At 33.9% G+C, this 13,309-nt stretch overlaps 1 protein-coding gene across 1 annotated transcript in view; it reads left to right on the forward strand.

Moving 5' to 3' along the window:
* LOC112976558 (neurobeachin) overlaps positions 1 to 13,309 on the forward strand; it is a gene marked incomplete at its 3' end in the record, with an annotated part of 203,918 nt that overhangs the window by 161,655 nt on the left and 28,954 nt on the right. Inside the window, exon 35 of the mRNA XM_026087943.1 lies at positions 11,524 to 11,585. Coding sequence (XP_025943728.1) covers positions 11,524 to 11,585 — 62 coding nt within the window. The remainder of the gene's footprint in view (positions 1 to 11,523; positions 11,586 to 13,309) is intronic.

Below are 13,309 nucleotides of genomic sequence, written 5' to 3' on the forward strand. Positions count from 1 at the left end.
CTTAAGGGTAGAAATGGTTGTTGGCACTCAGATTTTATGCCCCATCATTGTTACATTAGTTAGTTATCAAGACATCTTTACAATTCAAAATGTAGTAAGTCCTCATTTTCTGTTTCTTACCAACAGAGAAAAAAATGACTGAAAATGTAAGATTAATTTTAAAATTTAGAATCAACTACATATATTGAGCAGAATATGTTAAGATGCAGCAGTAAAAAAATATATATACTCTTAGGAAAACAAATGCTGGTAGCTAAATAAAGGAGTAAGATTTGCTGAAAAGAAATTTTGAAAGCTATCCTTGAGAATAAAGAAGCCGCAAAATGCTTGAAATCATTAATTTAGTGTTAAAAGTGCTACTATAAAAAAATTATATCACTAGGAAACCAGCAATGCCAGTAGTTGTTCTTTAAAGCGCATGAAGAAGTGCACAGAATGTTGGAGCCTGTAGAGAATGAGAGGAGGAGCTGTTTGTGGTCCTCAGATCACACTTACCTTCAGCCATATTGGCACTTTCTCACATTTTTTTTTTCAAGCTAGTAGCTTGTATTCCAGTTTCAAGCAATTAAGGCCTAGAAAGGCCTTTTGGCCTTAAAACTCTAGTAGAATACCCTCCTTGACTTCATATTCTTTCTCCTTTGTCTTAATAACATCAAGGTCAGATGTCCCTCCTTCATACTTTTTGTTCTACCTGCAGTTTTCATGCAAAATCATTTTCTTTTCTCTCTTTTTTTTAGGTTTGCCTCATTCTTGAAAAAAAATTATCAAGAGAGCTATTTAATGTTGCTTCAAGCAAATAATTTTTAAAAGATTCTTGAGAAATTTCTTTACATATACAAGCACTACTGTAACATAGCCTGTAGGTGGACTCATCATATCAGACATACAGCAGTGCTGCATAGTAACGTTGGACTAAGTTGTACAATTTTTTTTAGAGCAGCCACCTTTTTTCCCCTTATTATTTTCTCCTTTACTGTCCAGGTCCAAAGAAAAACGAGGTGGTATGCCAAAAAGGTATTCAGTATCTACAGGATGTTCATGCTGCGACTGAAGCTCCCCACAGGCAGAGGTTCTCCGGTTCTTATTCCACTTAATTCATCATTCAGAGCTCAGCAGGGGACTCTGCCTGATTTTGGACTTGAAACAGTTAGGATGGTATTTGCCCCACCCTTTGTCCTCGAAAGGCTTAAAAATGGAATCAGTCTACATTATTATCCCAGCAATGTTTTCCAGAGAACTGCCTAACTTTGATAAACTATAGGGTGCAAATAACATCTCTGTATCAGATTTTGCCCTGAAAGCTGTATTTCTCATAAGGCATAGTTTAATGATTCTTTTCTATCTAGCCTGATCTCTGCATCCAGGTTCTTTACAAAACTAATCTCATTAGGGCTGGTCACAGATTATCCTTCTATTTTCCTTAACTCTGTGTCTACTTGTCACCTGCTCTTATGACCCAGATTGAAACCTTTTAATTGGTGGCCAAGTTTAACAAAACTCCCTATACTTGTTCTGATGATTTAAGGCACATCTGCAGTTCATCCTTTTGGATATGGATGTGCTAGTTTCCATACCTTCAAGGCATAAACAAAGAATATTCTGCAAAAACTCCTGGATGAATTACCTTGAGAAGCTATTTCAATTGAGAGTTTTTATAAATAGGTATTTTTTAAGTTTCACTTTTGATAGAAAAAGGTGTTATGATAGCATAAATGTTAATGAACCATCAAGCTTGATTTATCTAGATGTTAACAAACTCCCTACAGATCTGGTATTATCTTTGCAAGGATCTGGTATTATCTTCACAAGGACTGAAAGGCACTTAAAAAGATGATGTTCTTTACTGTGTTCTGTCTATCTTTATGCTAACATTTACTTTAAAAAAAACCTGCTAAACTTAATATGTTGTCTTATATTATGTCTTATTTTTGTATGATGTTATGTGGAACTTTATGATCAAATCTTTTTATACTAATAGTGATGTCTTGCAGTGGGAAACCCTCACACTGAAAGAATTTGTCAGACCATAGAGACAGTTGTAGTATGTCAAATTAAGATGGTGAAGTGATGTCAAAGCAGGTCTAGGGAGAGCCCATAACAATGTTACTGTCAAGGAAATAAAGGAAACAGAAACACAAGAAATGCAAGTTATTTCAGAATATCTGTAACCGTGATACAGTTTTGTGTTTTGAGAGAGATTGTTTTAGAAGGATTACCATTTGTCGGTAGGGCTTAAGGATAAGATTGAGATCTGATGGCTGCCAACTAAGGTCAGCAAAATCCAGCATGGAAATGGAGCTTTTTTTCTCTGTTACCGAATTCTCAGATAGCAGTTATCACCTAAACAAAATACTAGTTCACCATAATTTGCTCAGCTAGATACAAAAGTTAGACCATGGAATCCCCTGGCTCAGGCTTATGCTACTCAGGAGATCAGATCTAGTTAAAATAATGATCCTCTTGGCCTTAGAAATTTAGGAAGTTGCATGAGTTCTTTATATTTTTGTTATACTTCCTATCTGCAGCTGTGCTGGTTCCCTCACTGATCTCTTAGTATGGCCACAAGGTTGCCAAAGAGAAGAAACACAAGGCAGGAGGGAGAACAGGTAAAGAGTAAGTGGTTGTACTGCTGTGCAGCCTATCCTTTTCTCCCGTTCCTTTTTTGTCATTCACCATACATGCACCATTTCAATTGTGTCCAGACATGATGATAATAATCCCCCTGATAATTGGAAAGAGTGTAACCGAAAGAATAGAAGGAAGTAGTAGAAAGAAGGAAAGAAAAGGCAAACCCTATTTTTAAAAGAAAAGAAGAGAAGCCAAAAAGAAAGAATGGTGAAGCAGAGAAAATATGGCATCAAATAGGAATGAGTTACAGGCTGAAGCTAAGACAAGAGCTGATAAATTTCAGGAGGAAAGTAAAATCCCCCACTTAAGAGAAAAGGGGGGGAAAAAAACTTAGAGCAATACATTTGAATTACATTCCTTTATTACATTTTCAAGGAAAGCATGGTATTCTTGAAACTGTAATTTTGTGTCTTATATATTATCCACCTGGTCTAGGATGTCACTTTTGGTAGCTAGAAAAAGAACTGGAAGAAGTTCTCGAGATGAGGAGAAAGCATCATAAGTCTAGTAAAGGTAGAAAGTGTAAACAAATGCTAGCGTTAGTGTGCAGAATTAATGTTCTGATTTCTGCTTGTATACTTTGAAAATAATTCACTGTTGAAGAATTCTTTTCTGTAACTTACTTGAGGGGAGGAGAAGGAAGGAGAAAAAAGAGAAAGGAGGGATAGACATTTCTTCATTTAAATAAGAAAACTGTGAGACATTAATAGAACATAAAATTTCAGAATAGCTGATTTTCTTCAGATTTGTTCAATATATAGCAACTTATTTGGTATCAGTTGTTTTTACTTATTAATTTTTGTTCACATTTGGTCACAAAATGGCAACTTGATCAGGAAAGGAATGGCATCTTGAGAGGCTGCTGCATGACAGAACTTGAAAAATCTTTTAACTTTTTTACATTTAAAATTAATTTTTAAATGGCTTTTTCCATTCATTTTTTCTCACTTCATCCCTTGAAACAGAATATCCAGGGTAACAGTTGTGGTAAAATTTTAGCCACAAGCTTGAGCGCACTGAAGAGTGATGTCATAAGAACAGAGGGGAAAAACAGGAGACCTTCAGGATCTTGTTTTCATTTACGCAGTGGACTGATGGGTGTTTGAAAACAATTTGGAATGGCCTCCACTCAGATTTCTTTTAGATAAGTAAGGATTTTCCAGAAATTCTGACTGAATGCAGTTTATTTTTTAGTTTCTTCCAAGCTTCCACCCCCCCAAAAGATTTACAAGCTACTCAAGTCTACCTGAAACTGAAGTAGACTTGAACAGAAAAACAATAGTTCAATTTTATAGACACTTTCAAGGTTTCATGTGTTTTAATTTGATCAGCTGCAGTGAAGTGTGATCAATGGTTTTGTTGTTTTGACCTGTTGTCTAGAAGAGGACTTTAGAGGAGATGGAAACACATTTGTTTTCTAAATTAAATTCTAATATATGCTGAGTACCATCTTGTTCCAAAAAATGTCTGCTGCACTTAAGAGGGAATTGGTATTTTATAGTTAGCTTTTATGTTTTATTCTTTCATATGAAAAGAATAATTTTGTGTCATTTATGTTAATTAGAGCCAGTTCTCAGTTGATACRTGATAGATTTATATCAGTTTTAGATCTGGTCTGGTATATCAATTGGATAAATGTATTACTTCACTATGTCAAAACAGATATTTGAAAAGCATCCAAAGAGATACTATTTTTAAGAGAAGGGCAGAGAAAAAACAATTGCGGATATTGAGTAAATCAGAAAAGATTGCTGGCTGAGTGAAAAATAACCAAAGGTGCTAAATGATAAACAGAATCAGTTTTGAAAATCTTAGTGACACAATAAATGGAACAACGGTGGTGGGCTTTGTTTTGTAGATTAAGCGATCTCTTTCTCATTTGATGAATGAGAATTTGTTTGTGCATCCCATTAACACTAATGGAAAATTAACAAAAATTCCATATGTTGCGGTAAGACTAGGCTCTTCAGAGTAATGTGGCACCAACATCAGTTTTGTCAATATTACAGCTCATGGGATCATAATATAAAAGTCCATAATTTTAAAAAGTAGATTATGCACATTGAAATAAGTTCCATTTCTGTGGAAAACTCTCAAGAGTTTTTCCACTCTGTACTCTATCTGGACATTTTATAGTCCTCACTTCAATTCCTTTTAGTAACTAGAATGGTGAAAATGTATAGGTTGTCTTACTTTGAGAAAATAATTTATGAAATTGTTACATAGCATTACGATGCTTTTTATATGATCCTAGTATTAAGATCTCTTTTATTTTACAACTTCAACTAAAATGATCCAACAGTTTGAGCTGGGTTTGAAAAAAATTAAAATCTATTATTTATATTGACCTATTGGTGTTCATTTATGGTGTTCATCTTAAGATGCAAGTTCCAAGATTTCTGAAAATATTTTAAAGGTAATTTGTTTGATAACATGAATGAATACCTTTTCTAGACATGGGGTAGCCAATACAAACAATATTACGTGAGTTATGCAGTGTCTCGCACCATAACAAAAAAATATATCAGCAATATAACAGTCGACCAACTGCAAAAGCACTGAATCAAATTCACATTCATCTAGGTGAATGTTCTTCTGTCAATCTCTTGCTCTATAAAGGAGATCTACCCATATAAAGGATGGGCTGGAGTACTAACACAGCCATCTTTGTGGTCCCTAGAATTAGTTGTGTTATGTAGCAACCAAGGCTCTTAAAGAGAATTGTTAAATCCATAACCCTGACTATTGTTCTAATAAGTGATGTTCTTTGGAACAGCATCTCCTTTCCTCTAGTGTAAGTAAAGTTGTAACTATTTTGCATCTTGGCTGTGATTTCCATCTGCAGACTTTGTGCAGTTCCTGATTATTTGCCAACCTTTGCTTTTCATAAATTAAAAACACTGAAGTAATTTAAATGTCTACAAAATATGTGATATAAGTTTGATTCTAAAGCCAGTTTTGAGTGTAGTCTTGCAATACGTTATATTCTGCTTCATACACATCTTGCTTTGGGAGGAATAATCCTCTTTTGGAGGAATAATCTTCCTTCCTTCCCAGTTCTTGATATCTCCTTCCTTGAGAAGAATAGTCTATCAGATTTAGGGTTTCAGCAGTTTGCAGTCCTTGTAAGTCATTTGTAAGTATGCAGTGTTGTAAGTCATCTGAAAATGAAAAATAGTGTCCATTCCTTATTCCTTATTGCTAGCTGCTAAATTAGATCTTTTCCTTCTGGAAAACTGCTTGTTTCTCTCAGTTTAATGCAGTTTTGATACATCTTTATTCTTCTAGGAAAGGATCATCACCCCTGTTTTCTAGTAATCGTTTTGCTTGGGATAAGAACATCTGTCATTTCAGTTAATAATTTTATGTATGTAGCACTTATTTCCAAACTTTCCATCATGGTCATTTTCCCTCCATAGTATCTCTTTTCAGATCTGTAGTGATCTCACCAGCAACTATAGTCGATGAAAACCATAAATTTGAATCCAGGTTTGGATTCTTACTTGCCATAAGATTTTGATGGTAAGAGAAAGACATTTTGCAAGAATTTAAAAACTTGAAGGAAAAAATGCCACTTGAAGGAAAAAAACAAAATATCACAATCATTTTTGTAGATCTAATGCTGTCAAACCCAAAACATGCTTCTGTTTTGTCACCAGAATGAACTGTCATTGAAACTTTGTTGTACCATTCCTAACAAATGTTGAATAGATATAATAGAAAGCTTGACATAAATATGGTGAGTGGTAATTACCTGTGGAAAATTTCTATTCTGTCTCTTGACACATGAGACAGAAAAGATTATGGAAAGATACTTTGGTACTAGTTACCAGTAGTTACAATGAACCATTTAAAACAGTGCAGGTTTGTTTAAAGAACATGGAAGGCTATATCAGTAGGAAATGGAAAATAGCCCCTTTTATGAAAGTAAAAAAAGAGTATATAAGTAAAAAAGAGAATGTTAGCTTTTCCTGATTCTTTTTCATTAGTTTTAGGACATTATGGTCATTTCTAATTAAAGTTCATGCACTATTCATATCTTAATAAAATAATGCATCTAGCAGCATGTCTTTATTTTGCTATAAGCATTTTTTTCCATACAAAACTCCTGTCATTTTATGACATGTCACAGGGGAGTAGTAAAGGTCAAGTTTTCTTTGTGAACCAGGTTAAATTGAGTAAACTTTCTCAAGCTTTTTGTTTAGCCATACCTGAGACTTCCAGTTAAGCAGAAGCTATAACTGAGTGAAAGATTTTTGCAGGCTGTAAACTATAGTTAATTGCATCTTTTTTTTCTAACTTCAACAGAGGGTATAAAACATTTAATGTTTGCTTTTGCTAATATTACAATTGATTCCAGTTCCAATAAGGGTTTAAGTTAACACAAAGTAAAATCATTGAAAGAAAATGCAGGCAAACCTTGATAAAGACCAGATGAAATTGTAGTGGTATTCAGTTAGACTCATACACACATTGTATTAATAATAATAAAAAGAAGTTCAAAACCATGATCTTATTTCATAAGGATTTTTTAAAAATTGATTTTATCAGCCTACATTTTATTTCTTCAAAATAGAAATTCACATTGACTGACTAGTTCAGCATGGTGACTTTGAGGTTTTGAACCTGTGATTTCATTAATGCTACAGGCATGACTAAAATAGTAAATTTGAAATTAATCTTTTTTTAGACATTAATAAGTCATAGTGAAAAGAAATAATTAGCATATCTTTGAGGCAACAGAAGAACACTGAAAAAGAAGTCATGTAAACCAGAACATTTAAAGATAATTGCCAGGCATGCATCATTTATTCCGGATTAGCTAAGGTCACGCACTTGATGCTCCCATTTTTTGCATCCATATATGTGGTCATTGTTGACATCAAATTGCTGCATTTTGATGGCTATATTTAATGGACTGAGAATAGACCATGAAGAAAAGTACTAAGACCAGCAAATATAAAGAGCACGTACTCTATCCAGTTAAACAGTGACCTTTTTAACCTTGCTGTATGCAGGAAATATCCACTTGTATTTTAGTAATTACATTAGCTTCCTTAATGGCATTTGATACAGATGGTATAGGAAGAACATATCTGCAGCTGAAGAATGCAGGCAACAATTTTAGTTTGAATTGCAAATACTTCTATCACTGAAATTAAGTTGGGGAAAAGAGAACTCGAAATAGATTTGTGTGCTAGCCTCAATTAGAGAAGCCATTATTTTTCAAAGCTTGTTATCATTGTTTTTTCTTATTATATTAAAATTAATAAAATTTTGCACACTAAGAACTTCTACGAAATTCTGTGAAAATACGAAGAGGGAGAATAAGTGCAGTTATCAGTGCAGTTGGGGCTTAAGAAGTTGATTGTATTCTGATTTGTGCTACAAATTCTATTTCTGATTTTGTGAAAATACCTCAACCAATTTTGTGCCTTCTCTTTTGTCTGTAAAATGGGAACAAAATATTTTCTTCCTCCTCCTTTTTTCTGCTAGAATATATGCAGTCCAAAGAAGGAAGTTATTTTAGTGTCTGTGCCAAGCCTAAAGCAGTGGGGCTCTTAACATGGGTTGGACTTCTTAAAATAGAGGATCACGCATATTTAAAAGCTAAAGATTATTAAAATGATCTTATGTCTGACCTATGCGTGATAAGTCCAATAGGACAGGTATGATAATTCTTCCTTAACTTATTTCTACAGCTTTTGATTATGTGGGATCTTCATAAGCCAGAGATTGCATCCTGACAGTTTTTCCTAATAGGCACAAGTGAATCTGTCCTCTATGAGTTTTGGTCTGTTTTTATCTGTTTAGACTGCACTGTATCTTGTGACAGTAAGCTCTGAAGATTCATTGTGTATTGTGTATCAGAAAAAAATCTTTCTTCTCTTTATTTTAAATCTTTGCCTGCTTAATTATGAATAGGCAAAGATGGGAAGAAGCACAAGGGACATAAAACCAGAACTCTTGGCAGCTGGAAAGGAGGAAATGGAGCATAGGATGGAGGACCCACATACGAGTCCCTCGTATGATTTGAGTGGATGGAGTCCCTGAAGTGCAAGTGGGAGGCTGATAAGCAGGAAGCTTATAACGTGAAATGGTGGCGCTGCTATGAATGTTTCCTTTTGCTTCAAGTAAAACAGAATGCAGAAATGTATGATATGAATACTTAAAGGAAAAAAAAGTGGTGAATAGAGTACACTATACACAGTGGTGTTTCTGTTTCCTTCTGACTACCCGTCAAGCAATTTGTGTTTCCTCATTTTGTGTTATGACTGCTGCTATCTTTGCTTATTTATAACTACAGACCTGCACGCTTTATTTCTGCTTTAGGCTGAGCTCTCTGCAAAGGGTAGGAATTCCTTGCATCCATCTTTGTCTCCGTGAGCTACTTTTATGAGGCCTTCCTAGCTCCCTCTCTATTTTCACATGTGAAAACTGTTGCATTTTGGGGTTGTTTATTTGTTTCTTTTTGACCTGAAGACCAGCCTCTTACAACGTCAAATTTCAAAAGCGGTTGGTGATGAGAGACGTTAATGGCTACCATCAATGGGTTATTTGATCAGCAGGCATCTAAGAAGCTGGTTACAACTAATGAGTGTGCTGGTGTGCTAACCAGATGTCAGTTCCATATCCTTCTCTTTCTTTTCTGAATTTCACCAAAATCAGTTTGATTCTCCCTTTTCATGCTAGAATGTTCCATCCAAGCTTGCCAGTGATTAGATGGGATATGCAAAAAGTTATCAAGTGATGTAGAGACAAACAGAGAAAAGCCATCAATTTTAGGTCAAAGGATTGTTCTACTCAAGTTGTAATATAAGCAGGCTTTTAAAAAGTTTGGTATAGTGTATAAACCATCTTATTATCATAAACAGAAAATTTTGCACTAAGGTAGTTATAAGTTCCTTCAAACAGAGAGTATGGTTTTATTGTGTGTACAGCATTTCTGTCAATAAGACCAGATCATCATTGTTACCTAGGTGATACCAGTGAGTACTTATCCTTTTTGTTTGCCATTTTAGACACGTCCATTTTGTTCCATGCTCCAAACTTCTTCCACATTGTCTGAAACTATGCATGTGCAATTATTACTACCAAGTGTCTTTGAGTGTTAAGAACTTTTAATTCAATGAGTAAAGCCAGGAAATACACATTATGTGCATTTCTTTAGAGTGTACATTTTGCATCCAATTTTCTATTCTTCTTGGAAACATGTTAAAGATGCAGAGAAATTGCTGCTGATGCGTAAGACTTCTTATGTAATTTAATTGGTTTGTCTTTATTTTTCATAACTGTGTATGATGCTTACTCTGGAGACATTTGGTTTTTTGGTATATAAATAGAAAGTAAAGATATTTGCAAATTTAGAAGACTGTAGCATGGGAATATGTTTCTAAGAGCTTTGTTTTGCCTAAATCATGCTTTAAAGACCTACAATCTCATTTTGAAAAAGGTGTGTGACAGAAAAGGTGTTTTGTTTTGTTTTGTTTTGTTTTTTAGTTTTACAGAATGTGAGGAGGATTCATAATAGCGCAGAGAACATTCTATGGTAAAATATTTCATATATTCATGCTACCTGCATTGGCTTAACTGTAGAGTTTGGTCTTCTGTTTAGGTTTTCTTTGTCAGCTTTCAAACAGTTGAGGTAGCCTGCAGGTTGATAAGTATCCCATTAATCTTTTTGATCCTCTAGCACTTGAGCATGAGAATAGCTGATCAATTACAGCAATTGTCTCCCTAAATGAGCTTTTCACATCTGCCTCTTATTTCATTAGTTAACTGTCTGCTCATATATCTGATAGAATGGAATCCTAGAGGCTTCTTACAGCTTGTTCTGTGTTACTGTACAATAAGGATGGGGTTGTTAGCAAAATGGGCACAAAAGGGTATTTATCCACTACCCGCAATAAATATACATGCTATTGTGTAGGAGTGCTTTTGTCTCTAATCACTGTTTGTTGAAACCTACTTAAAGCACATCAGTTTGCTTTTCAGCCTCCTGCTTAGTCCTTAGTTGTAAGCTTTATAGTTGTGTATTTATCATTTTTATAACACAACCAAAATGTTTCTATGCCCTAAACCATCATATCAATGTGTTGCCTACACGATTTTTGAAAACAGAATCTTCCATATTTAAAGCTAATGATAGAAATATAATTTCCTCCTTGTCTCTTTAGAATGCATCTTTTATATGCGTAGATATGATATCCTTCTCTCAGAAAGTAAATTTGCATTTCCAAAGCTGCAAACAAGTATTAACAGTAGTGGTAATGTTATTATGATTATTCAAGTTAAGTACAAAATGGTGAGCAATGATTACATTGTTTAATTCAAGGTTTGTTTTAAGAAACACAAACTACAAACTATAGATTACAAATTATAATAGAAAACATTTCACACAACTGCCTCTTTCATTAATGCTCAAACTTTCAATTACAAGAAAATCAATTACCAGAAGAAAATGTAAATAATTTCTAAACAAAGGCCTCATTCACTATCTGTTAATATCTGATTAGGTTATTCTAAAGAATTTACAGCATTTCATTTCCAAAGATTGTCCTTTTATTTGGCATTTATGAAATTGCTTTGGGCAACATTGGTATTTGGGGGGGGGGGGGTGCTAAAAAGTGAACAGAGCTAAATGCCAAAAAGACTTAAAAAACATTCTGGCCTGCCTCTGGTGCAGATTATTCCAGGTGATTCTTTGATGCTTCCTGAACATTTAGGTGTGTTTGAATCTGAAGTGCTCAGGATATTTGTGCTTGAAACTTGTTTCAGTGAGTTTGCGTGATGGAAAGTATACAGTACAGAGATTTTATGGAATTTCAAAACCATGGAGGTATAATAACTAAATATCAGCCATCTTTTAAATTCACTTTTGACTGTTTATTGCAGGTCTGGTTTGTATGAAGTCGAGTACTTCAGTGGTTGAACTTGTTATGCTGCTTTGTTCACAGGTAAGACATTCTCTGGTTTTAACTGTATTAGTTTCTTTGCATAATGATAAGTTACTGTCAACCTAAGAATTGAGTATTGCTTGTTTCATTCTTCCATTTCAGTATAGGAAAATACAAATTCATTTCTTCCAATATAAGGTGTATTTTTTTCATATACTGTATAGTATCACTATATCCATAGGGTGTACAAAGGATATATGCATTTATTTTTTGAAGTGTATGAAAAATGTATGTTATTCACTTTTTCTGTGTATGAACTCTTTTTCAAGTCAGTTCTTATTTAGAATATATGAATAGGATGTTGTTTTCATAATTTTATGTTAAAATTGGTCTTTGAATTTGTAACTTTTAAACACCTTACTTTGTGGTGATTTTATTACTTGTGTTATACATGGCACAAATTATTGCATGTTTTATATAGGAGTATAGGAACATGATTTCAATAGCCCTCAAGAACTCGCAGATACAGAATATTTCTATCTTAAAAATGTTTTAGTTATAATTTTTTAGCATACCAGTAGTTATTTTGTGAAAAATCAGAAACAATTAAGATTTTGTATTGATATCACAATTAAAATAATCAAAACTAAAACACTTTATAGTGTTTTGATTGTTTACATCTTAATTTTAATTTCATTTCTTTTTAAAAAAGTGTTTTTAGCTAATTTCATATATTTATAGCCTTTCACCTTAAACTGCCAGTAATAAGTTATCAACAGACATTTTAGAATTTTGCTCATTTTATATAAGGCAAATAATTGCCTAACAGTTACAGATAACTTCACAATTTTTTACACTTCTCTAAAGACTTATTAACAGTATATCACTTACCAAGTTCCTCACAGATTTAAAATAGCAGTTAAACTCATACCAGGTTAGTATATAAAATGCCCAGGTTTATTGTTACATTATTACCAAGAAAAAATACTTTATAGTTTCTGTGACCATTCACTGTGAACATTGAAAATATGCACCAAAAATGTACTAAAGCCCAACGAGTTTCTAGGGGGGGTTCCAACTTACCTGCTGTTTGCCAGTCCATAGGTTGCATTTCTTCAAGCTTGTGTCATAAGGAAATCATTAGATCTTGTTTTCCTTTTTTTTCCTTCCTTTTTTTTTCTCTTTAGCCAAGATGGATATTGGTTAGGGAAAAGTAAAAGAAAAATACATCCCTGGCAGGAATCCTCAGTGGGGTTTGAACTTCAAACCTTCTCCTGCAGGGCATTTGAAAAATTTGTTACCTAATGGGCGAGTCCTGGGTTCCAGGAAAATTCCAAAAGAAGGCTTTTAAGCCTTATGGTCATGTCATGAAATTTGTTTTTTTTTTAATAACAGCTTTTGAAATCTTTACTGTAGGGGAGGAATAACTTACAGTCCTTTCGTTCTTAGCCTTTGGTTTTACTGCAGTTCTCAGGGATAAAGTGGAATGTAGCATTAGGGTCTAGTGTCTTTGATGGCCTCATCATCTAATCATAGGTTTAACATTACTCATTTGCTGGCTCCAGGAATTCCTGCCATTAAGGGCCCTAGAGATGAAACTTTGCCTCAAATATTGATTGAAAGGAAGAGAGAGAAATTTAAGCTCTTTCTGCAATGCTTTTTTTTTAAGACATCCCAGTAAAGCTATGTAACAAATGTAGATAAATCAATTTGTATTTTTATGACTCTTATGCAAGTTATTTATTGTTTCAAAATAGCCAAGTATTTTGAAAATAAGCTTCATT

This window comes from Apteryx rowi, unplaced genomic scaffold (genome assembly GCF_003343035.1).
Source record: "Apteryx rowi isolate R43461 unplaced genomic scaffold, aptRow1 scaffold_742, whole genome shotgun sequence".
In the NCBI taxonomy this organism is placed as follows: Eukaryota; Metazoa; Chordata; class Aves; order Apterygiformes; family Apterygidae; genus Apteryx; species Apteryx rowi.